This window comes from Corvus moneduloides, chromosome 8 (assembly GCF_009650955.1).
Source record: "Corvus moneduloides isolate bCorMon1 chromosome 8, bCorMon1.pri, whole genome shotgun sequence".
In the NCBI taxonomy this organism is placed as follows: Eukaryota; Metazoa; Chordata; class Aves; order Passeriformes; family Corvidae; genus Corvus; species Corvus moneduloides.
The window spans coordinates 32,701,237-32,729,074 of record NC_045483.1 but is presented as its reverse complement, the minus strand read 5'-3'; the positions used below and the strand labels follow the sequence as shown (position 1 = coordinate 32,729,074).

The following is a 27,838-nucleotide window of genomic DNA, read 5'->3' as shown; positions in this document are numbered from 1 at the left end:
CATAATGAATGACTCAGAAGTGCAAAGACCATGAGGTGGGAAATGTGGACATGAAATACAAAAACTTTGTTCATAAATCAAAACTGACAAAAGATTGCTTCTCCAAACCTCCATTACTGATATGCTATTCAATTTTCCTAAGAATTAGTAACATTTCTGGGAATATTACTAAGAAGCTTTAGCTCATACACAGCATCAATATGGGTCATATACAGAACCTTGTGGTGTTTGGTAAAGCAAGTCACACAGCCTGTAAGAGGTGCCTGTTCTTCCTCAGATTTTTGTGCTTCAGGAGACTGATCAAGCTCTGTATAGGTTGTAAAACTTTTCCTTGTATTTGTTTTTTTTTTTTTTTTCCCCTTTATTATTTACCCATTTAATTTCCTTTCCAACATAAACGCAGACTGTACATAGTATCTGAAACACTATTACATCAAAGCAATATAGAGAAAGATTACAGTCATTCTAACAAATGCTTTTTTCCTTAAATATTGTAAAAATCTGTATCACTCCAGCAACTGTCTCACAGGGCCCCTCACTGAAGAATGAGATGAGACCTGCTTGTTTTAACAACTGCTTTCAGCTCAGCAGTTTAAGGTAAAAATACCCCAGCAAAATATTTCAGACATTTCAGTGTGCCTAAAATGTCATTATCTTGAATTCTAGACTCATTTTCTTGTATGTTCACATGTACTGCTGAAATTCAGGAACAAAGTATTTCAGATGCAATTTTTTCAAAGCCATTTAAATAAATGGTGCTCAACGTCAAAAATTAAACATGCTGTCAACAATCTGTACAAAGGTAAAGGTGAAAAATATAATTTGATTACAAAAGAATTTAACACCATCTGTACACCACAGATAATGCTTTTCATAAGATAAATTTATCACCATCCTCATTCAATCATTCTGAGATGTTATCTCCCAGTTTTTAAAACATGTATTTTCTGTGTACTTATATACAATTAGTGTTTTTATAGTATTTCCTACTTGACTGTATAATACCTGAACTGTTCACAAAGACTCAACGGAGATGAATGAGGGAGAAGCTTATGCATGTTACTTTAATGAAAGATATTTCACTTGTTTAGCTCCAAAAGAGCCAAGAAAGATAAGTGATAAAAGCACCAGCTTAGACTATTTTGAACATAAATTCAGGCATTTTAATGTGTATCTCATTAAAGCTACATGAGTTTCCATGTAGGTTATTCATACATATTATGGCACTTGGACTTTCCTAACAGGTATTTAGTTACCTAGGACATCTAGGCTAAAAAACAAAACATCTGCTAAAATTAACCATTTCTGTAAGAAAACACTTCTGTCCCAACTATCAAACCTCTTAATTTTCTTGAAAGTTGTACCAAAATACAACTGTTGATATTTCACATTCTTTGAGTAAGTTGCCTTTGACAAGGATGTCACATTAACTTGTGAGTTTCGATCTCTAGTGATTTGTGAACACAAAGAAAGGCCATCTTACCCACAAACCAAGTTGTGTCCTGCTCCTTTTTAATTACAACTTGCAGTATAGATACTTGTGGATCCATTTTTTCAGTGGACTGAAGTCTTTGCAGTAATTACACACTTTGTAAGTCCAAATTTAATCCAAGGCAGTTTACACTCGCAGCTTTTTCTCCATATAAGGGATTATTCTGACATCTACTGGCCTGGTATTCAACCATACATCTTAATACACTGCATTTGTTATTAAAAAGGAGTGTATATATTAATCCAAAGATAAGAACAATTTAATGAACACAAATGACACACATTTAAAACAGGCCCATGTATTTTCATATAAATCTCACAACCCTACCAGTATTTTGGTAGGTTTCTATTGCTTTCTTAACTCATCTGAACTACTGTATAATACGAGGCTTTAATACAAGCAGCTTTGGGGAAGAAAGTTATATTTGGAAGGGAAAAAAAGTTGTGACAAGTGAAAACAAAAAAATTCCAAGAAGCTTTTTTAAAAAAAAACCTTTACTTGTAAAATTAAGCAGCATGCTATTTTGTGATTTATATTTGAATTTAAAAAGACTAAGTAGACCGAAATAAAGACAAAAACCTAAAAATGGCAAGTCTATAAATAATGAAAATTTTGATTTCACTAGACTTCAATGAAAAACATTTGGTAATTAAATACTTGCTACTGTTCATTACCTTGATGAACTTTATTAGGGTTAAAACTATAACAAAGTTCATCCTAAAACTTTTTGCAATGCAAAATTATTTTCACTCAAGGAGTGTCTCAAATTGAATGCTAAGAATTACAAGCAATCTTCAGGAGGAGACACTCATATTCATAAAACTTTATACATCTTTTGGAACTAGGATATTTATACTACTAAAATCAAACATGCATCACTTCCCATACATTCTGGTATCATGATTTATATTACATTATGTAACACCATTCTTCTAAACAGCAGCAGTTTATCATACGTTTGCTCCATTTTCTTTGGATTTCTGATCTTTATCTTCGTTTTTCACAATGTCCTTTAAAAGGAAAAAGGGAGAGGATGAGAGGAATTGTCAAAGTTGTACTTCTCACATGAACTGTAAAGCAGCATGAGACAGACACTGTTTGTTGTCACCTTTAAATACTATGTGAACTGGTATCCTACTCGGTTTAGTTATAAGCAATTCCAGTATCTTCCTGAAAAACTGAGGGGTAGAAATGCTGTGGAGCTTATGTGGTTTGCTTAAAACTCATTTTACTGAGATACTCCCACATACTGAAGTATTTGAGTTCTGCCTTGAAAAAGTACTCTTTACCAGTCAAACAGAGGAGCAGATTTGGACTGCTGGGTATGGACAAGATCAGGACAGGAAAACATTCAGACAGTTTGAGATCTACATTAATATTTATACCTTTTTAAAAATACTGAAGTCAGGAACATATGTTGCAAGTTAAGAAAAAAACATTTAATTTGCTATCTTTAAATAATCAATCAAACATTAAGCTTCTTCTCTATATACGTTAAGATACTGCTGCCCTGAATTCATCTCAAAATTGTTTTTAGATTGAAGTGTTTGTTCCAATAATTTAGTCTACAGAAGTCTGCCTACAATAAATGAAAAAATGTAATTAAACAATTCCAACCTGTTTAAGAACACTCTGTATTTCATCCATAACAGTAGCTAAATTTTTGATTGTCTTATTCAGCTGACTCTCAAATTGCAATTTTTTATCATCCGAGGTCTTCAAATTTTCTTGCAGTTGGCCAAGGTCCTTTTTAACTTCTTTTAGCTCCGCAGATAGACTTTTGTTAGAATTCTCCAGTTGTAGTATGGTTTTCTCATCCTCGTCTTAGGAAGGGAAGAAATGAAAACATCAAGTCGCTTCCAATGCTGTGTACTTTGCATCTTAATATTCTATTTACATGCAACACCATTAATACTAATCTTTAAAGAACATTAAAAACTGCATTGAATTACCATTTGATAGTATTTAGTTCTGATTACATTGGAAATCTTGCATTCAACTTGAGTAAAATTTAGATCACAAGTATCACCCAAATTGATTTTATCTACTTAAAAAGTCTTGCACCCTGTAAGCACTGCCTTCAAAGTAACATCCCACCTGTTTTTTCTTCTAGTAGCTGGAGCTTTTGTTCTATCTCTGCCCGCACCCTTTCACTCTTCTCCAGCTTCTGTAGAAGGCTCCCAACATCCACCATGGCTCCGTTGTACACAATGAGCCCAACGTTCTCCTCGACGGCTTTGGACTCCTGCTTTACAGTGGGCGATGGCAGCAGCAAGCGGTTCCCTGCATTGCATTCAGCAGCATCAGGAAATCATCATAAAGTCGTTCTCTAGTGACCAACCTCAAAAACTTCTTAGAAGAATCAATACAGATTCAAGTTTGCTGGTCTATCCCTCACATTTCCATCCTTCCCCTGACCCCAATTCCCCCCCCCCGCCAAAAAGAAGCATCCTCTTTCAGGACATCGTTCTATGCTTCTTTCCTGCAATAATTAGTCTTCAAAACTCAGCTCTATTCTACTACCTACACTCTGATCCTCCTGACTTCAAAACTAATATAATGAGAAATGATGTTCATCGATATTGAACGTTAACCTCTGTCCTCTTCCTGTTCCATATTAACATTTCTCCTAGAGTTGCAACATTATGTGTTGGAAGCACAAAAAACCCTGTTGATTTTGAATTGCCAAGGATTTACTTTTCCAAGCTGGCTCAATTAGTTTCTGCCAGAAATCAAATACCTCAGAACTCTCATTACCATTCACATAGAAACAACTCTGAAAGTTTGAGGCAAAACCAAAAATATATACACCACCTAACATATCTTCCTGTAGCTCTTCAGACTCTTCTTGGTTTTCTTCATCTTTAGAAGTATCTGTTAGTCTTCTGTAAAAGCAAGATTCTCGAAGCACTACTTTATTCAGCAGCTTCTTGACCTATGACACAGCCATGGGAAGAAATAATGGTGTTATTTAACACCCAGACATCCTGTTACCTAAACAAGAATGGTTTAACTTGGAAAACTTAAAAGAAATTGCATAGCTTTTTGAACTTTAACATGCTTAAAATGCAAACAAACTAGGAAAAGAATAAATACAATTTTGAGACAGAAGCTACATATACAGTATGGGCATATTATAAACTGCAAACTTCAGCTTTTTCCCTCCAAGACAATTTACAGAAGATTAAACTAGTATTTCATTGTAAATACGAAGTGGCTGCATAAAAATAAGTGATCAGATACGTAAGCAAAGCCTTTAGAAGATAAATTACGTTTCTCCCACTTAAAATATTCCTGTAGTATTTTGAAAGTGTTTTTTAGTACTATACAAAACCTGAGCACGTGACAGGTGTAGTCCAAGAGTGTACAAGATCTCCTCCATGTCCTTCTCCAGAAGATATCCACAATGACTTTGATCAAAATAAACAAAAGCCATGAGGAGATCCCTGTTAACAGTTACCATCTGGGTCTTGTCTTTCTCCTACAGAAAATTGATTAAGGGATCATTAGGGAGTTAAAATATCATTCCAAAAATACACCAAGTTCTCACTTAACAGAAGTTTTTTCTCAGTTCATTTTATCGTTACTTTCAGTCAAGTAATTAATATTACTAGCATTTACCTACTTAGACCACATTATTTGAGACTAATTTAAGCTATATAAGACAAGTAATCTTTCAATACTTAAAAGAAATTTAGCACAATGGACAGTAACAGCTGGTAGACACAATTTCCTTATGTTCATGCTAAAATGTAAAAAATGGTCATAGAATTAATCTAATTATAAAATAGGAAACCCTCCTTCTGCCCTCAATAATTTATTTAACAGCTGTTTGCAAAGTGAAAAACAGGTCTTATAATAAAAATAAAGCTAAGCTGTAATTAGGACACCTCTAACAAGGTCTATGCAATTGTTAAGAAAGGTGTTAATTACTTTATCTTTAGATGCCCTCTCTTTGCAATGCTTATTTCCCTCTCTTCTGTCCTCCCGTTTGTTCATTTCCTCTTCATCCCGGTCTGCAAAACAGAAAGAAAACTCAACATACCCACAGCAAACGATTATATAACCATTACCAGAATACATGTGGCCACTGGAAAAGTCCACAGAAACCCCCAAACATCTGCAATATACTTCCCTGAAAAATAATAAAAAATGTGTAGTAGTGGGCCCTGTTATTTTTTTTCTCTAGTCTTATTTTAACATAAGCCATTTGTAATTTTTTTCCCTGTGTTTGTTTCATACACAGGACAGAAGAGCTGAAACAAATGCTAACTAGGCAAAAATGAGTTCTGCCAATGTCTCCATCTATTTAAGAGGTATGCAGGAAATCACAATTCTCCCTAATGAGGCTTGGCAGAGTCTGCACTCAGCTATGGGTTATTCCTATTCAGATTCTGTATTATTTACTCTCAAATATTTCATATAATAAAAACCATATAAACTATATAACTAAAATCATGTGTTTATACTCATGTTGAGTGAGAGATTACTCTTCCTATGACTTAGATTCTCCAAGTTACAGATCACATCACTTATTAGATGTGAATTACAAATGGCAGGTTTTTTGTCTAAAGGTAGACAGTACAGTAAAACTAGATTAAAAGAGAGAAAGGGATATGACAACTGCTGGGATGGATTATGGCATGCAGCTCTGTACCTTACGTGCAAGTCTTGGGTCAGAGAATCATGTGCCAAGTTCAGCTTTAAGCTCACCTTCCTTGTGAGGACAACTTTGGAAAAAACTATGCATTACAACACTTGGCTAATTTTACCAACCCTTTTCTGAGAACAAATCACTTTCTCCTGCACCTCCATGGCTTCTTGGGTTTCCTCAGCAACTACTGACTGGGAATGGCACAAGGACAGATTATGGGAAGCAGCAGCACTTGTATGGAACAAACAAGCCCAGGCCACTCTCACAAATCATAAGCAAATAGGAGTTGTTCTGGAAACCACAGATCAGCACCAGCTTTTTAAAGCTGGTGCAGTACTCTGCCAAAAATACAACTAAAAACGCTGGGACTGCAATATCCACACAGTTCAAACCTGTATCTCTAGCAAAACCTCTCCAAAGAAAGGCAACTACCCCAAAGCACAGTTCAAAAACTACACACGCTGTCTTGCACCTTTCTGAGTCTCTGAGGAGGGAAAGAGTCGCTGCCACTGCCTGGAAAGTCCTCCAGACTCTTTCCCTATTTCTTCAGGCTAACCTGGCTCCACCCAAACAAAAACCAACTTCTTGTAACATCGGATAAAGAGCACCCACTCTACATTCTGTCCTAGCCAAACCAGGATGACATTCCAGAACTCAGGAGTAGGAAGTTAGGCACGTAAAAGTGGCTTGGTTTTTCAGAGGTGCTGAATACTCACATCTCCTACTGACTTCAATGGGAGTTGCGAGTGGTCTGCATTCTGAAAAAAATAAAACCACTTCTATATGCATGCCTTACTTAGAGCACCACAGCTAGTTTATATTAACTATGTTCATACAATGCCTAACATAAAGGTACTTACATTTTACGTAGAACTGGTCAGAATTACTAATATAAAATTAGTCTAATAATTTAAATTGCCTAGTTCCAGTGTGTTCTCCAGCTTGAAAGAACATAATCAGTGATGATAAAAAAAAAAATATGAAAGGTCACAAAATTCATAGTTCAAGATACCTTCATCTTCATCTTCAGCATCTTCTGCCTCCATTGGATCATATTCTTCTTGATTATTGTCATCTTCAGTTTCTTCTTCATCTTTAGAATCTTCTTTCCTTTTATCTTCCCTCTGTAACAAAAGTTCCTAAATATTTATCTAGTCAGGATCAAAAACCAGCAAAGCAAAAACCTTACTACCAGACAAAATTTGCCTACATTTATGCATAGTCACTCAAGATACAGATACAAATCTGTGATACAGCTAAATGTTAAAATACTCCCAATACACCTGTAAAATTTTTAAATTACTGAATATAATTGAAGCATATTTAAATAGATCAAAAGCTCAAATCAATTAACTAACATTACAAGAGCTGAGTTTTTGAATGCAATAATGTAAAACTGAAATAGAAACAGTTTAATATTGATCCAGACAGGGTAGAACTGCATATGGGCTAACTGCAGACCTTCTTTTCATCTCTCTCTTCTTTTTTATCTTTATCATCTCCGGATTTTCTTCTCTTAGGTTTTGGGTCATCCGTTTCATCATCTTTTTCTTCTTTTTTTTCTTTTCTCTCATCTTTTTTGCTTTTTTTGTCCTTCTTGTCTTCTCTCTCTGGGAGAGAAATCAGTGCTTTGTAAATTCTGACACCAAAATCTCTCTGAAGCATTTCATTGAAGAGTTCTGCAAACAATGACACCTGCACATAAAGAAGAAAGAAAAGAGAATTAACAAAAAGTTTTAAACCATGTATTAAAAATGTATATAATTACGATAAAATAGCTGTGAGTGCCATCTTAGCAACTTTCACCATATCAGAATTTTATGGAGTCAGATTTCTTATTATCTGCTTTGAATATGGAAAACTTAAGCAACTTTACAAACTCCATTCCATATCTGAAAACCTGTGTATTCCTCTGGATACCGTGCAGTGACTATACTGCTATTGTACCATGTATCAAAGACTTGGCAATTAAAAAATTTTCACACAAAAATTTAGAAGAATCAAGAATGGCTAACTGTAAGTAGCACAGCTGAGTTACCTCAAAGGAATGTTCTTTATTATCTTCTAATCTATAATCCAGAAGAACACTTAGAGACATAATGCTGCAGTCAAACTTGCCACTCTTTGCTGCCCAGTTTGGGTGCACGATGATGGCTGGTTCATCTGGCAGGATATAGCGTCTCTCCCGCCGCTGACGTTCCAGTTCCTCTTGGCGTTTTCTTTCCTCTTCCTAAAAAGGGGCAAAAACCCAACATGGAGCATAATCAAAAGCTGAAGTTTCAGCCTCTACCTTAGTCTCTAGGACTCACTGCCCTGAGGAAAGCAAAGGAAAGCCTAAGCTGCTGAAAGCAATGCACAGCTGTACAGTGCAGCAAGCTGTTTATTCCTTACAAAGGAATAGAAAGGCTTCATATACCATCTCTCCAAAGATAACCAACACAGCTTTAACAAGTACCAGATGACAATTTACTTAACTCTTGATGATGGGAAATGCAATCTCTATAGATTGCAAATGAAACAAAAGGTTACAAAAGGTAAAATGCCACCAGCTTACTGACTGCCAAGAGAGAAATACTGAAGTCTCCTGACTACAAAAAAAGTCATGGCAGAGCTTGTGCTTCATAAAAAAGCCAGCACAATCAAAGCTCCCCTCCAATCCTAAGAAAGCTGTGGTAAGAAACCCAAGCTAGCTGAACCCCATTCAAGCTCTGGGAGAAGGCAGAAGCAGCTGACAGAATTAGCACGCACACGGCCTTTCCTCCATCGACAAGGTTTAGAGAGATACCTAAACTTCCAGTCACCCCATACAGGTTAGCAGGTAACACACAAAAAGGCAACTTTAAAAGCAACTAAAGCACAAGCCAGACATTTCTGCCCCTTTTCTGCGGTTGAGCTTTAGCCTTACTGCACAGATCTTGTTTATCCTTGTACAATAGCAAACCAGACTAAGCACTACAACTATGAACTGCAAAACTGACAAACTCCAATATAGAGCAAGTATGCAAAAGCAAAAATTAAAGCTTCGTAATAAGGGAAAAACCCAAGCACACCATCTGCCACATGAAGAAGCTGGACTGTGAGACACAGAGGCCAACACAACTAAGCAACTGCTTTTCATGTTGATTTAATGAGTTAAGGTCTTGTTAAATTATGTTCACTTGTCTTGAGCATGGTTTTTCTCAGGAGTCTGGGATTTATGTTTCCTTACATTTAAGGTCAAACACTAATTCAGACATCCATAGCACAGTTGCACATTTCAGCTGATTTGGCTGATATAAAGAAATTCAAACTGGCCAAGATTTCTTTCCAATTCAGCAGCTCAAGTTACAGCAAGAGTTCCCAGTACAGTCACCTGAGAACAAGATCCCAGCACAACTAGGCACATGCCTCACTTTTTATGCTTATACATATTAATACAAATGTTTCATATATTTTATGTATACGTAGCACTTAAACCAAGTATGTCCAAATCCTAACCTCTTTATCATCTTCAGATTTCCTATCCTCCTCCTCTTCCTCTTCTTTCTCAGACTTCTCTAGCTCCTTTTGCTCTTCTTTTTGTTCCTCTACTTTCAGCTGCTTTGTCAGTCGAGCTATCAGCTGAGATTTCAGTCCCTTAGAGCTAAGGGTTCGACTTTCTAATTCTTTGCGAAGGTCATTTACCTGGTAAATAAAAGCTCTGTAAGTGTATCAAGCAGTGACATCACAAAAGATGTGATTAGTAGAGAAAGCGAGGTAAAAACTAAGAGTACTGAAAAGTCAACTGTATTCTTTTAAACATGTGCTGAAAAACACTAACAGTTACTGATACAAAAAACTTACTACATTTAAAGTGATGTTTTCCACAATAAACTTCTGAGGAACTTTTCACAGATGCAGGGAAAGAATTTTATTAGATTAAATAGTTTATTACTATTATTCCTTTTGAGGAAACTTTTTATTATGTCTCCTGACATAGTTTAAAAAGGCAGCAATTGTACAAAAATGTATGATTTAAGTATTTTAGACCCCACTTTTTTAATGTAATTAGTAATCTGGCTGATTACAGCAGAACTCTCGTTTTCCAGTTAACGTATCATACATTATTATCCTTTAATTCTACAAAGTTCAAAAGTTCAGAATAGATTCAATTAGCTGTACTCACTACAATAAGGAGTCATTCCTGCATACTGTGATATCACATCTAGTACCTATAAATTCAGCAAAACACTACTAAAGTTTTTTTGCTCAGTTAAGGGAACATACAGCTGTATTTCAGGTCATGTCTTATGGGTGAAAATGTACAACGGAATCAAATTTTTAAAAGTGTTTATTACCTTCATTGTTTTTGGATCCAGTTTAGACCAGTGTGTGGGCGTAGAGATCTCTTTAGCTTCCCCATCATCCTTTTCCTCTTCATCCTGACAAATAAAATTTAGAAATTATTATTCAGAAAGCTTGAAAGCATTTCAGTTATTTCTTAAATTTTGTTGCTGATCTGTGCAAGGTCACAACTGTTTCAGATAGTCTTCTCCTAAAGTTATTATTTAGACAAGTTCACACACACATTCTACCACTTTATAAATGATCACAGTGCCACTCAGCCAATACAAGCCAGATCTGTGGAACACAAAACGGTGATAAGCAACACCACAAAGGATATTGGGGTTACACAGACACTGCTGGTCTCCAAGTAACCACACAGTGGGTGATCTTCCCCCAGATTTTAAAACCCCCAAATTACTCTTTGTTCAGTCAGACCTTCCCTTATTCCAAGATGTTGATCAGCCACATGGCCTGAAATTCAGATGTTTCAGACTAGTGTTTGTTCAATTTCAAATATCACAATTAGAACTGGCCACAAGAGAGAATTTAGAAATTTCAGAAAATGGCAAAATGTTTAAAGACAGCTATTCATAAACTGAATCTCACTCAACAACTGGTCCCAGATTCCAGCAACTACATCTACGATAAAAAAATTTTCTGCGCATCGTAAGCACAATTTAATTCCATTTGTGATATCAGCATACACATTTAGAGTTAGTGAACTAGCTGAAATAAAAATAAAAAGCAACATTCACTACACTGCTGAAAGCTGGTTTACCAGTCATTGTTACCAGTTATGTTCCTCCTATGTATGTATGTTGTGTAGTATGTGGTATGTGCATTTTGTGCCTGTGTTCCTGTGCCTGTGAGAAGCAGAAATAGAAAAAGGGATTAGCGTTCAGTGCCTGTTCTCCATCAGCCTCCTTGCGTTCACCCTGAAGCTTCTCGACCAGCTGCTGCTTGTATCCTCGGGAGAGGGTTTCCCACTCTGAGCGGGTGGGAAGGCAATGCCAAACATCCGGGAAAAATAAAACCACTGTCTCCACATGAGCTGGAACTGTACGCCCCTTGTGGGTCTCCTCAGGGCGATGGTAGCGAATCTCTGCAAAACGGTACCTGTCGCAAGGGAAGAAGCATGTTGGAAAAAAAATTCTACAATACATTTTAAAGAGCCTAGATCACTTGTAGCACATCAAGTAAAGAAATTTTGCTGCAAGACCTTGAGGTTTATCTAAAGAAAAAAATTATGGAAGCCATATTTTCTCTTTTGGCACACTTGTAATAAGGTATTGCAACTGAAAAGGAGGAAAGCCAACAAAATGCTTTTTATACAACTTGTTGCTTAGCCCACACAGGTTTCATGTGCAAATAAAGCACTTCAAATTTAGCATACAATAGGCTTTCCTGGTATTAGTACAACTAAAGTGAGTGTTAATACAGGACAGAAACCCATCAAGAGAAAATATGGCTGTATAACAAACGGCTATTTATTTATAACAAAAGAACAATGAAATGAAGTTCTCTTGACGATCCTCTCCAGCTATGCACAAAATGAAAAATATTTTCAACGCACGTTCATTAAAAAAATTACAGTATAACATGTCAAAATAAATCCAGAATTTTTAATTAGTTCTTAATGCAGTATTCAGCACAGTTGGCACCAATCAAGCTTATTATCAAACAGAACATCCTTTGAGTAGTTTACCTGAACTACCAAGAGCAGTTGACAAAGAAAAAACGGTTTTCCAGTTTTCCAGCCTTTTTTTTTTTCCCTTTTTTTTTTAAGTCCCAGTAACAGACAAGTATTTACTTCAACAGTGTACTTGGCTTTGCAGTCCAGTACTTACCATTGCGTGCACACACTTAAGTCAATCCCTGTAAGAGCCTTGCAACAACGAATAGCCGTCTTTATCAGCACCGAAGGGTCCTTTTCTGGATCAGGTCCATCCAGTGATGGGGACCAGTGTCCTCCAATAGCCATAGCTTCATCTTTGCCTTTCATACCCACTAAAAACTAGACAAAAAGAGTCTTCTGAATGTTCCCCTGCTGGGGGTAAAAAGTCATTTTCCCAAAGCGCAAAGAATATTTCATAGCACACACACTGAAATCCGTGAGTAAACCGTCACATTATTTTGAAATCTGAAAATGAGAATCAGTCAAGAAAGAGTTCAGTTATTTTTTTTCCACAGATTATTTCAGCAATGGAATAGGTTTAAACATCATCACTCATTCTTGCTTTCAAGATTTTTCATCAGGTTTGTTTATTGGTATAGGTTTGTTCCTTTGCCATTAAAAGCTTTTTAACTCAAAAGACAGTCACTTCAATGGTGCCTTAACTCTGATACACATTTATAGATGCGCCTGCTTAAAAATGATGAAGAAAAGCTACAAAAGATGAGACCACAAGAGCGTCATACCTATAAGTGAAAGTCTTCCCGTTTGCCCTAAGTTAGAATTTAACCGGAAAACAAGTCTGTTGTCCTGAAACCCCACAGCACTTGCATCCTGTTCAGTTTAATGGTTAAGTTTCACTTAACACACAGCTGCTTAAATGCTGCTTCATGTGTATTCTCTTCACAGCTAAGCCCTTACAAACCAAGTAAGTGCTTGTAAAAAACAGCTAACAAATTGAGTTTCACTAAGTTGAACAAAGCAGTAAATGTGAAGCTCCTATAAAGTGGAAAAAGAATTGTCATACAAACTAGGTCTCTTCAGAGGAAAAATGAAGTCATCATTCAGCTGTCTACAAGCTCCTCTCTTATTGTCAAAAACAGTAAAGCTCTATAACCAACCTTTATTGCCAAAAGTGTCTGGCATTGAAGCATATTTACCTTTACAAGTCTAGCAGGATGCTGAAATCCATCACGAAGTTCTTGGGGATCTTCAGCCAGAGCACATGACTTGTGGTAGAGATCTTCCATGCTCGGACTAGCCATCAACATCACCTGTGGTGCAAGTCAGAGCAGTCTTGTGAAGGTCTCACTACAACTGGCAAACAATGACCACAACTTAAAAACACACATACCCAAACTTAACAAGGTTGCTCTATACCCTAAACAGGGTGTATGATAAAACAGGATGCTCCTTCTCAGTTACTGACTATGTTTTGAAGCTCGACCTCCTAAAAGGCAGCTTTCGCGCTGCACAAATAGACTGAAAAAACCAGTATGTCTGATACCTGAGCCAAGGCTTTGCAGTTTTTATACACAGAAGGCAAGTAAGCTAAGTCTTTCTATCTTTATCTGAATGTCAAAATATGCTGCATCAAGGGCTGTAATCATGTATAAGACCCCTTCATCAGAACATTTTCCTAAAACCTGTTCCATCTGAAATCTGTCATTAAAATTGATCTGAGATTTCTAGGGCAATCTCTGTTAGAAGTATTACATGTTAAACATAGACATCAATTTACTTTAAACAAAACAATAAATATTGAGATGAATAGGAAAGAAGGAAAGAAAATACCACTAAACAGAACAACACACACTGCACAGAAAGTATCCTTGAAGGAATAAAAAGGACTCAATTAACTATTCAAAATGAATTGCCTAAGAAATCAGAGATCTTGCAGGAGCTGGCTTTATTTCCTACAGTCACATCCCTGCAGCTGGGTGCAGAGAATGGAAGAGCCCTCAGTAAACACAAGATTTAGCACAGCTCTAGTAAGACAAAACCAAACGGAATTTCAGTCATGATTCTTTAAGCTCTACATACTAGCTTTTTACTCAAAAGCTTAAAACGCTGTATTTTGCTCAAATGGCTGTAGAATATTTTCAGTTCCATTATACTCACTTTTGCACCCTACAGATAAAAATTTCTAATGAATAGTCATATTAGTGAAAAAGCATACAAACCTTAGCACTGTAGAGATGATCAGCATCAGGTGGATCAAGGACAGCAGCGTTCTTATCTATAGGATCTACTTCTCTATGCATTACATAGAAATTACAGTAGTTTCCCAGCTGAAATGGTCTAGACATAGGAAAAGCATCCACCCACGTAAACTGAGCATCGAAGAAATCGCTCGGGATATACAAGTTCTGGTAACGCCTCCTCAGCTCCATCATATCGCAGCTACGGCTGAAAGACACAGCATTACTTGAAAGATACAGCAAAAAAGAACTATTAACAAAGTACATCATTAAGAGGTAGATTAGTTGGCAATACAACCACTGTATATTTGATACTGTATATAAAATCTCAAGGACACTATATTTGAATGTCATGGATGAAGTTTAAAAACAGGTAACTATTAAACACTCTTCCAATTCAGGCGTCTGCATGTTAGGGAATATTTATTAAACAAGGTTATAAAGCTTATATGCAATAGCATTCTAAAGTAACACAGAACCTCAAACAAGTTTATCATACAAGGTTCTCAGCAATTGCATATTTGATCTTTCTTTAAAGTCAGGATCATCATTCAACACCCAATTACATGCATGTGGGCTGACATGGCTCATGGTGAGCTGTGCCCATGATTAAGTGAACTGTAGGTAAACACCTGGCACTATAAACATACCAGTCCAACGAAAACTTGGAAAACTGAACCGTGTAACGAGGAACAACACGTCGGGGTCTCCGAGGTGACCTCTCCCTCTCTCGTCTGGGCGACCTCTCTCGGGAGCGTTTTCTCTGGGGAGATCTTTCCCGGGACCTACGTCTCTCTCGTTCTCTTTCACGACTTAAAGAACACATACAAAACACAAATATTTTTGCAGGCTGGTAACATAACATGATTTCTAGCACAACAGAAGCCAGACCTGTCAGAGACAACTCAAAAAAGAGGAGAAGTTTCAGTACAGTCTCTTTACAAGTGAAAATGATTACACAACTCATTAATTTCAGGTAGATAAGAACTCTTCACTAATTCCTAAGGGTAATACGACTTGTGAGCCTCGCTGACTCCCTCTGGAAGCAAGCAGCTCAGCTTTGGGTGAGGACAGATCTTTATGGACTGCTTGGATCATAGCCTGGTCTACATACCTCCTGTCATCTTTTCGGTTTGGCATAGGGTCTCCACCTCGGTCATTCCTCCCAGAAAATCTGGATGGTGGGTCTAGTCTTCGAGCTGGTTGAGGCTGTGAAACCAGACGGACTGGAGGCTGTAATAAACCACCTGAAACACGTACAGAATGTACAGGATCAATACAGAACAGAGGGCAACTATGTACACTTGGCAAACACTGCTGCTTTACAGCTGTTTCTCTCGTGTACATTTTCTAAACTAACTCTACAGTCAAATCTATTTATTATTAACACCCACCCAAAGAAACTCATGAGACCTAAGCTTTTCTTCATGGATGCAAACTGACACTGTAGTTAAATGAAATCGGTTTAAAAGCATCTTCTTCGGATGGAAGTAATACAACCTAAGCACGTAGGATCTGTCCTAGTAAATAGCTAAGCCTTTTGGAAAACTTAAATTAAGACAGATATACTCCCTACTCACTGAACTGAAGGAAAACTGAAACCTTCATTTTGAGGCTACTCATACGTAAAAACAACTGGCATCCTGAAAAATCATTCCTAAATCAATGTATTATACCACCACATCAATCCCTCAGCACATACTTTGTCTGTCTCAAGACATTTAACCAAGTGATTTAAGTGGAGCAAATGTTACTAAACACCAATGAACAACTAGGACTAATTAGACTGTAGTAAGCATTTACACAAAACAATTCTGCTTAGGTTCTTCTACCCTTGCTGTTATTGTGGTAAGAGCAGTCCTATCAATTCCATTACTGTTTCTTCAGCCACTCAAAGTTCAAGAGACTCCACCACCTTTGTTTTAGATTTGCCACATCTGGCAGTGTTTCCTCTCTCAAATGCCAACCTGGCTAACTGAAACGAGTAAGCAAAGAAATAACAGCTTTAACAATACAACTGCGAAACCTGATTTTGCAGAACACAGCAGAAGATGCTGAAGAACTGCACTGCTATTAATACTTTCAACTCCCCAACTTGTCTGTGAAAGAACAAAAATTACATTGAATTTGCTTTCAGATTACAAAATTTTAACATGAACAGGAGTCCATGGGGATTTCACTAACCAGGTGATTTCTGAGCTACTGCAGGCAGACATATTCAATCTGAAAACTCAGTACAGTCCCCTCCATATTATTTCAGCTATTACTTCAACCTTCTGATTAACAAGAAAACAACCATCACCCACTAAGCATCAGAGGGATCCCCCAAAAAGGTATGCACTGAAGGAGCACCTTTCTGCTGTGGCTGCTGCAGTAAGGGCTGAGGCTGTGTCTGAAGCAGAGGTGTGATGGAAGCTGCTGAGATCTGTGCCTGCAACAGGGACTGTGGCTGTGGCTGCGCCTGGACCCCGAAGGCAGTCTGCTGAGCAATGGGCTGCAGGACGGCCGGCGGCGTCTTCAGCAGCGGCTGCGCTTGGCTCTGGTTCTGGCAGCAAACACAGGGGAGTCGGGAGAGAGCTTAAACCAGAGTCAGTCACTGCCAGTGACGCTGGGTAACCCCACATACCTGGTTCGGAAGGGTCTGGATCCTTTGGGCATTCCATTTGAATGGCATATTAGGATTGTAAGTAGCTTCTACCAAAACTCTGTCACCCACCTGAGGTGTCTTTCCTTTAACAGCACTGCAAACATTACAGAAAATGTATGTGAGAGTCTTTTTTAAAAGATGGGAGAAAGTAGGCAAAGTTCATTAAAAAAAGCTTATAGGAAGAGCGTCTATCCCCAAAATTCAGCTTTGGTGCTACCTACTCCAGTTCAGAGTAAGCACAGGAACTTTGTTATTCCCTGTCTTTGGCCCAAAGGCAAAAGTTCCCCAAATAATACCAAGTTAAGACATGCAGACAGCAAATTTTATGCTTTTCATCACCCACAAATACTGCAATTTCCTATTACAAGAAGCTAATAACCTCTGGGTCTCCCAGCTTTGGGTTTTGTGTTAAAAAATTTCAAAAATTCATGTGAAGTACCTTAGACCTAGCATGTATTAACCTCTCTGGCTTTCACTGTTGAATGAAAACAACACACTATTGCAGGCCCTATCAGTGGAGTCACAGAATTAGCATGCAATCATCTAAACCTTTGATTTAGTGAGAGTATCACAGAGTACATCTGCAGGCCAGTGCTCACAGCTCACCTAAGCTGAAAGAAGACATCTTCATCCACAAAGCCAAATGTATCATGTAGCTTAGTCACCACTCCAGTGAAGACACGCTGCTTTTGTGGCTGGGTTTGCTGCTGGCTGGAGCGGGGAGCTGGGTAGGAGACAGTGATCTGTGCTGCCGGCTGGGGCGTGGACAGGCTGAGGCTGGTTGGAAGCGCGACTGCCGGCTGCAAGCAAAACAAAGCCAACTCTAAATCTTGTAAGCAGCTGGCAGACTGACAGGGAACAGGTCCTTCAGTCACAGAGACAGCAGTTTAAAATGACTATAGCAATTAGAATAGACATTTTCAGATGGTTTTTGTATTTTTTGTTGGGTTGTTGGTTTTTTTTGAAGATGACTTTTTTCTTACTTTGAATGAAGACTGGCTTTGTTTATCCTTCTTTTTTACAAGAGTCAGCTTCCCCCAAAAACGCACCTTGTCCAGACAAAAAGCATGAAGACTGCATTATTGTCTACAGGTAACCCATACAGTGGGCCTGAAGCGGAGACGAATTCCCAACTTTGCAAGGAATACACGCTTAAGAGGTCATTCTGCATTTATATCCCACCTGTAGTGTTAGAAGTCAGTAAAGGCTGAGGCCAACACAAACTCTTCCCTAACTCAACAGTTCATGTACTTGCCTTCTTACAAAAGTAGAACACAGCACGATAATGAAATCAAGTCAAACATTTTTACCTCTTTAAAGCCTGTTTAAAAGTTCAAATGAAAATGGAACTAGAGCAATTTTCAGTGTGTTAAATGGCTACATGTTTTAAACCCATCAAGCTCAGCAAGATTCTTTCTGAAACTCTTTGTACACAATCTGTTAATACAGAAAGTTAAATTCCTTCACAAAGAAGAGAAAGATTTTCCCCATTTGTTATTTACTGCAAAACAACTGGACACTTGAAGTTCAAACAAAAAAAAAATTAAAATATAATCAACACACATATTCTCTTCAAGATTAAGGAAAAGTGGTTGCTATTAATTTTTGAAACCAAGGCTATGCATATTTTAACATCTGGATAAAATAAACTTGTACCAATAAAATGTCGGTTCATATTAGTTCATTTTACAGATTAAAATACCCAAGATGTCACAAATTTGCACTCTTGCATTATCTGTGTTTGGGGATGAAGACCAAACAATAAAACCAAACTAACCTGAGTTAAAAGGGTCTGCTGAGGTTGCTGCAACTTAAAATAAATAAAGTTATAAATCAATTTTATATGCTTAAGGAAATTGTACAATTTTACCTCCTCTTTACAATTAAGAGTTTTTGCTTAATCTGAGTCAGTTAATAGTCCTTTGGGGTTTGGTCATTTCAGCAGTTTGCACATCTGTAAAACTGTGCTTGTGGGGTTCATTTTAAGATTGTATAACCCAGGTTTATCCAGAAAGGAGAAATACTAAATTTTTTTTAACTGAAAGTTAATAGCAATACCAAAAAAATTTTGGCAGCTGAAGCAGCTTAGGCATGTAATTCCCTTGTACTTTTATTCTTTTTTTAATACCCTGTTAAGTTTGAAGACCATAATAAAAACCCAAAAGGGAACTTTTTTTGGACAGCATCTTTCCAGCAGTTAAAATACACGGCCCTGTTTGGAGCAAAGTTCAGCAGGAATCCTTTACACATGGAATAGTATGTATTTTTAAATTTTTTTTTTTGCATTAAGGAAGGCAGGCTTCCATTCTGCATTCATACATTTTTCCAAGTTTATGAACTTCAAGCTCTCTTTCACTACACAAAATATTACTTAAGTTTCTTTAAATACTTCCCATATGAGGATGATTTCGGAGACAAATCCTACAAGACATACAATTGGCATTGTTTTTAAAGTTATTTGTGATGTACACAGTAAGAATCAGACAAACCTGTTGCTGTACACTATAGAGAGTCTGTTGAGGTTGTGAATATTGCTGAAACAGATAAAAGCAAAATATCTCATAAACAGGAGAATTATTATGACAATAATATCAAATAAAAGTTATCTGCTTAGCAAGTTCTAGATAAAAACAATTAATATTTAACAATTTTAATTAAAAAAAAAAAACTAATAGTATCAACATAGTTCATTTTTGTAAAAAATATTCTAAGCCTTTAGAGCGGACCCTGATGTTCTCTTTCTAGCTGAAGTCAAAAATTTTTGTTAAGCCTGACACTCAGACAGTATTTAGGACACATTACAATATCATGCAAAATGCTATAAAGGCTATATATAGTGATGGGAGATACTTGAGATTCTCAGTTCAGAGGCAGCAAAACTCATTCTCCCAAAGGGCTTTCCACAGCTAAAAATCAGCACCTCCATAGCCAAAATTCCCACCTTCACAGACTAATTCAACTACTGCTAGCTGTAAACCCCAAATCCCACCGTTGATAAGACAGGTTCACATTCAATGTTCACCATTTTCCATTCTGGTTTTCTGCTGGATCCTTTAGCTTTACGAAGTTCAGGGAGCGCTGGCCGCTGTGTTTGCTTTACCTGCTGCAGGGCCGCGGCCGCGGCTGCCGCCTGCTGCTGGAGCGCCGCGGTCTGTGTCAGCTGGTAGTTGGTGGGGGTCTGTGTGGTCAGGCCGGCGGCTGCCAGCGCCGTCTGCTGCGTGTAGATGGTCGGGGAGGCTCCGAGCAGCGAGGGCTGTTGCACGCCCAGGGCAGCTGTGAAGGGAACATGGCCAGTGAGCACTCCCAGCACCTCAGACACCCTAGCTTACACAGGATGCACTGTGCGAAGCTTTACACCTGAGTCAAGCTCACCAAGGAGATGAATGAAGTTCCAGAATTCAAGAAAAAGGATCACATCCCATTTGCTTCTCTTTTAAATTCATCTACCAGTAGTAAACCACAGCAGGGGCACAGAGACCACTAAATTTCCTTCTCTTGAGCTGCTCTTGATTTTATAGCTCTGTAGTTGTCATCCCCACCCGCACCCACCCCCAACACACACCCCCCGTATACTTTCTTGAGGGTATTTCAGGTCCTGGAAGAGCCAAATGAAGAGTGCTGCTCTGCTCTGTAAATTAATACATTTCATTCTATCTGAGGGCAAGAGAAATCTTTACTGTAACAGCATCTATGAAACAGAGGCCTATGGAATGAGTCCTCTGAAATCACGCAAGTTTTTGCTTCACTCAGTGCTGTCTCTGTCCCTGTGAGCTGGATGTTGTAGAAGTGGGGGCTGGTGGAGAAGGAACAGCCTTCAACAGAGAGTTTCATCAGTCCCCATGTGCAAGGGGACTCAAGCTCTCTTCAGCTCTTGATAGGAAGGGTTTGTGCTGCCCAGACTCAAACTGCCTAGAAGGATTAGTTTATTTTATTGTCATACCAGCTTCTAATTCACCACAGAACATAAGCAAATCATGAGGAGCAGCTATGCACAGGCTATGCTTCTGAACGAGGTATGCTCAAGACTTACAGATGGATCTTTCAGGCGACAAAGAGCCTTGCAAAATGCAAATCTCAGCAAAAAACTGCAAAATTATCTGGAAACCTGCTCCCTCTTTGGCAGGACTTTTTAAAAAATTATCAGCAGCTGCATGATCAAGTATCACTTCATTAAGTTATCAGTCTAGTCCACATGTTTAAATAAAACCAGAGAGAAACTCAGCAGGGAAACATACTGCCAGCAAAAACGGGTCAGCCAGCCATCTTTGGAACTGAGCAACATTCATGATGAACACGGTTCTTCTCTCTTCCAAAGACATCAAAGACACACAATGGAAGGAAGAGCAGATTTTACAGTATTCCTGCAGTTTGTGCTCCATGCTATTCTTACTGATGCAAAATGAAGCTTTCATTCCTGATCCAGGAATGCAGAAAAACACTGCTTGTAGTTAGTGATCACTACCATAATGCTGTACCCAACTCAACAGGTCCTGAATAATGTAATCCTTCCTACCACACTGTCCTTTACAGCAGAGCACAATCTTTGTTGATGGCATTGACCATCTTACAGTTTTGGAAGGAAACAGGAAAGAAATACACAAAAAGCAGTGAAAATAATTGCTATCACCATGATCTGTATCAAGTATTGTCACATAAGCATTCCAGAAAGTAATAGTATTCTAAAAGTGAAATTAAGCATTCCGTAGTGTACAGCATTTAATTAACTTTTTCCCCCTGGAAAATCCCAACATTTGCATTTCTTTAGAAGCCAGCAAACAAAATTTGAGGCTTGTCTCATGACAGACCCTCCACTGTCTTGATCCTCTTGCCTCCTACTTGATCATCAGTTTCAGTTTGAATGTGCAGTTTGGACCATCCAGAAAAACCCTCAACTGCATCCTCACCAATGTCTCACATAACACACCTTAAACAGACATTTAAATATAATTCAAAAGCTTTGCTGCTGCATCCTGGGACAACTTTCACTTTTCCTGGCTGTAGTACTTTCCTGGCTCACTCAAGGCAAATAACCAATGCATTCATCTTTCTCACTTCCACATGCCGAACAGAAATTCCCACTAGTGCAGAAATTTGCTCTATCCTGTTACCTTTGAATCTGTGTCACTATGCCAGCTATTGTCATTCACTCTGAAGTTCTATCCTAACGTTGTTCCAACACGGGGGGGATGAAGTCGGGAAGCATTATCAAAAGCAAATTTCACAAGTTTTCTCCCACTTTTTGTACAAAGGGTACCCACAAAACTTACTCCCAAAACCAGATTTGGGATTATTCAGCTCTTCAGTTTCACTATGGCAATTTCCCTTTCAGCATAACCCAGAATTACCTCGAGCAATTCCCAGCCCCTCCTAAGACCCTTATCCCATTTTGTCAACTACAGAAACACAAGATTTTTTTTTTTTTTGCCATCTCTACTGTCACTTTTTGAGCATTTAATATCGGCTGGGTATCTATCATCTACAACATTGCAGATCAACTTACTAAGAAAGGGCAAAGACAAAAACACTGCCAAGATCCCCTCAAAGGATAACACCTGTAGTAACAAGTTTTTCAAAGCTGTATCTTGTTCCCACTGATTTGCCCCGAAGTATTCCAGGACTTTCATCTGTGTACTCATCTTGGTCAAACAGGCTACAATTAATTAGGCAACTGAGTTTGCATTACTAGTTAAAAAGAAAAAAAAAAATAAAGAGGAAAAAAAGGAAAAAAATCACACAGAAAAACAACAGAGAGAGAATGAATCACAGACTGAGTCTGGAATTGACATCTGACTGCCATATTATTATTACTGGCACCAAGCATCTGCAGTGGCAAACAATAGCTTCTTAGGATTTGTAATGATCTCAGTAAGTACAGTGATGGAGATGCCTTCCTTCAAATGCAGTGCAAACAACTCCCACTGGCACCAAATACTGCATGGCACGGCCAGCTGAAAGGGCTCAGACAGAAACTGCTGTCCTAGGCTGCAGCCCTGGGTTAGGTAACAGACACTTCTGTTGCAACAAACACAAAGACAGCATTTAGTAGTCCCTCCTCCTACTTCTAAACCCTAAAGATCTTCTAAGTACATAGCTACATACATCTTCTTGCTAAGTGACATAGGTTTATTACAGTTACAGTAAGGAGTACCCTGTGCAGGGCTTGGGAGACATCTCACAGTTGCCAGAAATTGCGAGATTGGGTCCTTGGGTTTTCAAGTTTCTTTAAGCTTAACACACTTGCAATACAAACACCACACAACCTACTCCAAAAATACTCCTTTTAGCAGGCACACACCAGAAACCAGGCTCAGCGTATTTGTCATGGGACATCTGTTTACAGCAAGCCAGCAAACTGTGCACCAACTACTATTCCTTAGTGGCTTGAGATTGACCACACATGCTCGCCCTGTTCTTACACACTGCTTTAGTCACCTCACAGGGGCAACCAGCAATAACAGGACACTGAGCTCCAGGCACTTTAGCTCTCATCAGCTGCACCATTCTTCACTCCAATGCAATTAACTCTTGATACAGCAAAGACAACACCACCAATCAGGCAGAACACAGCAGAGCCAGGACTTCCCCAGCACTACAGCTCTATAAAACCAGGCTTTTTATCATAACACTGAAAACAGTACAGGGCAAGCACTGCGACACAAACCAAAGATGTGCCAAAAATGAAGAGCTAGAGAGGAGGAGGGAATTCTCCCTTGCAGGTGTTTCAGGCGTTTGCACATCACTATGCAAGTTAAAAGTAATTTTCTGTAGTAGGAATGATTTAATTCATGCTTTAACAATGCTCAACCAGCATGGCGGGGGCTTTATTCTGGTTTTAGTCTTGTGATGCATAAAATCATGAGATGATGAGTAGACAAAAATTCACTGTGTTACATGTAGGAGTTTCTCTTCACACATCGATCTTTGCTGGCACCTGGAATTGCCCATCTCTCTTCCAATACCACAGGCACAGAGAGAGAGTAATTAGTAAGCCCTCCCAAAGGGATCGCAAAACCCTTCACTATACAGCATGTCAGTCTACAACTAGTGTGTCACACCTTAATAATTAAGAGCTTTAACTCAGTTACTTCCTCACCAGGGATGGCCAAGACAGCATCCACATCAGCAATTTAAAAAAAAATCCACCAAAAAATCTCCATACCAAAACAGTGAAAAACACAAACCCCCAATCCTGGTATTACCCTCTTTGCAATTATTGAATTGGGTTTATAACACCATCACTCACTGCTTCTGACAGTTTGAAAAAAACTATATATCACGTTGCTTGTGTTACAAAAATCAAGGTCTCTTTCCCTCACAGCCAAGCACCTCAAAGCTTTGGCGAAGGAACCCGGCACTTGGATAAAAACAGCTAGCATGCATAAATATATGTAACAGCTTTGGCCAACCCTCTGAAAGCACTTTCTTTAAACGAGAGAAATTTACTAACACTGAGATTCACAAGGGTAAGCCAATATGCACAATTTCTTGGGTGCAACACAGGTGAGCAGCAGTTCAGGCTGGCCAGAGCACCTGAGCACTGAAAGCATCTCTTCCTTTGGAAAACAGCTTCTCTGGAAGGTTGCAACTTCACATTAAAAGGGGCAAGTTCAACCAGAAACACTGTTATTCAGCTCCCAGCAGTGCCAAAGAGCACTGTCTACCTTCCAAAAGATGCTTCCTGTGCTCTGTATTATAAATCAAAATAGCCAATTAAAAAAGCAGGGGAACAACTATGTACTAAAACAGCAGCTGGGCAGAAGAACCCCAGGGACTGGATTCAACAGTGCACACAGGGAACAAAGAGGATGCAGACATGGTGACGGTGTGTTGCAGCAGGAATAGGAAAGGACACTAACACGTGAAGACACTATGAACATGAAGGAACGTGGAGCTAGCACAGGAAGAAGGCAAAAGTGCAACCAAATGTTACATCTTTAATGACTCTCATATTTGAGTCAGGTGCTGCCGGGTCAGATGAACAGCTATAAATCCCTGGAGATACTGACCTCATTGGGCAGGTGAAAAATCTCTCCCAGCAACTGATGTTGACCAGTCCTATCCCAGTTACATTTGCACTTCATTTAATCTAAGGAGGCTCAGAAGTAGGCTGGCCCAGGGCAGAGTCATGAGCATAAGAAAATGGATAAGAAGTTGATGTATGCTCCATCCACCCCTCCTCCAGGGCTCCCTCCTGGTCCTACCTCACCAAGCTCTAAAGACTACCGCCAGCTCCTCCCCTTGGCAGGTTTTGTGCAGCTTTCCCTCTGAAACAGGACATGGATCTTGTCCTCCACCTTCCACCATTATTTTTGATGGATTAGCTGTCACATCAGTCAACATATCAAGGAGTCCAGCCCAAATCGTCCCATTCTTTGATTGCTCCAACATTTCCCCTAGCCCAACACGAGAACCAAAAGCAAAGTTTGTCTCTCCCACACTCCCAACCCTATCCAGCTATTAGGGAACTTCTTACAGGAGATAGTGCCATTTGGATAAGGGAAGTGTGAGCTATTCAGAGAAACAGTGAAAAACTGCCTGTGGGCAGCTGGTTAGGGACAGCAAGAGTTTAGCTAGGGAACGGAGCAGAATGGGCATGGAGGAAAAGCAAAAGGCACACTGGGACAGAGTACTGTGAAATACATGGTGGGTGGTCAGTCTCTGAGGATACACAGAGTGAATGGATCAGTGCCCATGGGAAAAACTGGAGATAGAGGATTTGGGAAAGAAAACTGAGTCAGGAGAGGAGAAAGATTCCCACCCCAGACATGCACCTCCAAAGAATGTCAAACATTCCCAACCTTTGCTTGGCTCCCAGACAGAAAGCCATTGACAAAGGAGGTGTGACATTGAACTTCATATCAAATCAGAGCAACTGCAGAAACACATCCTGAACCCTCCAAGTATCACAGCTTTGCTGAAGCCTCTTCACACTGCACAACATAACTACAACATTTAATTCACAAACTATTTGTATTCAAGAAGAGCAAAAGGCACTTCAGAACTGGAAATGGAAGCACCAAAATTCATCATGCATCAAGCTTCACATTCTTGCCTCAAACCTTTTGTGCTGTAAACCAACATGAAACATGAAAATGAAGCCAGCTAGGTTTTTAAACAGTGGCCTGCAATTCACAACACTTCTTAGCTAAATCAAAGGAAACTCTCTACCATTATTAGGGCAAAACCTCTGGTTATAGGGATCATTAAGTTCCATTTTAGCATTAAAAAAGAAAATACCCCCCTTCTCACCCATGTAACAAATTTCAGAGAGCTTTCTGCTACGTGAATTACATCTAACCTATTAATAAAGGCAAAAAAATTTGTAAACATTGATTCAGGCTGCCCAGGAAATGAAACTCAGACAGCACTTAAAAAATCTGTAATGCCCTACTAGTGCTGATATTATTTAATCTAGAACCACATAATTTAATATGATTTACACATCTTTGGATATGAATAACTTGATACATTATTTATTGACTGAAACAATCAATACAAATTCACCTGGGATTTTACTCACACCTCTTAAGAAAACAAAATAACAAACAAAACCAAAAGACAGTATTAAGCAATGACTTTTAAAGTCTCTATTGTGGGAAAAAAATCCCGATTTAAACCTCTTAAATAGAGTTTAGATAAGTTAGTTAGCATCGTGCCACTCTGAAGTGCATACCCAAGTATGGAATCTCCAAATCTACTAGATGTCAGGGTTCAAACACTGAGTGATGTGTAAACTGACCTGGCTGAGACACCGCAGTGGCTGTAAACTGAGTAGCCCAAGGGGGATTTTTCTGTCCTCCAAACTGAGCCATGGCAGAAAGGCAGAATCTCCGGGGTGTCTATCTTCTGTAACTGTAATCTAGTAAAATAAAACGTAGCTGCAATCTTTGAAACACATACCATCAGGCTATTTTAATTCTGGGTCAAAAAAAAACCCAACAAACCCCAGCCAAACAAAAAACCCTCAACCAACCAACCAAAAAAAAAAAAAAAAAAAAAACCAAAAACCCAAAACCACCCCAAAAAAACTTAAAAAGAAGAGAAAAAAAAAAAAAAGAGTCTTGAAATATTAGTTTTACATCCCTAAAGCCTGGTGGGCAACATGCGTCGCGTACGGGAAACACAGAAAGTTGTAAGGCAACTTATTTTCCTAAGGCACAACCTCCATCTCCCCTTAACAACGGGATTAACGCGATTCAAAACGCAAAAACGTATTCCCATTTCCAGGAACACTAAGGGAAAGGTGACACTGCGGAACCAAGAATTCACATGTATTATCTGTTTTCCACGGCTGTGCTCGGCCGCCGCGGAGAAGCGCTGCGGGCAGAACACCGCACGCGTTCACCCACGGCTGTTTCCGTCTCCGCGCACAAGGGCACAGGAGCCACGGGAACCCCGGGAGAGCCACGCGAGCGCGGCCGGGCCGCGCACCAGCTCCGCCGCCTCCCTCCTGCCCTCCCTCCGTTCCTCGGCCCGCGCTCGCCGGGATCTGTGAAAGCTCCTTTACCCCGTCGGCAGCCTCCGTTCGCGGCCGCGTGCCCAGGCCCCGCCGCCAGGCGGAAAGCGCCGCACGGCAGAAAGGCAAAGGGAGGCGGCGGCGGCGGCGCCGGGCCTGGCGGGCGGGAAGCGGGGCCTTCCCTCCCCTTCCTCCTCCTTCTCCCCCTCCTCCTTCCTCCTCCTGCTGCCCCCGGTCAGCAACACGGGCCCGCGCCCCCCACCCCGCCCGGTCCCGCTCCAGGGCAGCCGGAGCCCGCGCGCCCCCGGCCCCTCGCGCTGCGCCCGCGATACCTGCGCGGGACCGCGCCGCCGCCATCGCCGCCCGCCCCGGCCGCCCGCACCGCGCAGGCGCCAATCCTCCCGCTACGTC

At 39.5% G+C, this 27,838-nt stretch overlaps 1 protein-coding gene and 1 non-coding gene across 9 annotated transcripts; both read right to left on the bottom strand.

Moving 5' to 3' along the window:
* Positions 1–313: 313 nt before the first annotated feature.
* Positions 314–27,838, bottom strand: CCAR1 (cell division cycle and apoptosis regulator 1). Of its 8 annotated transcripts, none has more exons than XM_032115844.1 (26): positions 27,760–27,838; positions 26,711–26,830; positions 19,994–20,244; positions 19,461–19,505; positions 18,749–18,781; positions 17,578–17,771; positions 16,951–17,065; positions 16,677–16,869; positions 15,439–15,571; positions 14,975–15,136; positions 14,307–14,532; positions 13,284–13,397; positions 12,299–12,465; positions 11,357–11,567; positions 10,463–10,546; positions 9,624–9,809; positions 8,185–8,376; positions 7,608–7,841; positions 7,159–7,270; positions 6,863–6,904; positions 5,426–5,508; positions 4,827–4,973; positions 4,307–4,427; positions 3,590–3,775; positions 3,110–3,315; positions 314–2,502 (listed from the first exon to the last, which is right to left on the bottom strand). In XM_032115844.1, the coding sequence occupies exons 2-26, from the start codon at positions 26,781–26,783 to the stop codon at positions 2,443–2,445; spliced, it is 3,570 nt and encodes a 1,189-aa protein (XP_031971735.1). In that variant the 5' UTR covers positions 26,784–26,830; positions 27,760–27,838; the 3' UTR covers positions 314–2,442. The 8 variants fall into 8 exon arrangements, with proteins under 8 accessions (XP_031971735.1, XP_031971737.1, XP_031971740.1 ...); XM_032115846.1 differs by having other exon boundaries at positions 18,749–18,775; XM_032115849.1 differs by having other exon boundaries at positions 20,072–20,244.
* Positions 12,617–12,680, bottom strand: LOC116447728. Its single transcript, XR_004241675.1, has one exon. It is a non-coding gene; the product is annotated as a small nucleolar RNA SNORD98 (small nucleolar RNA).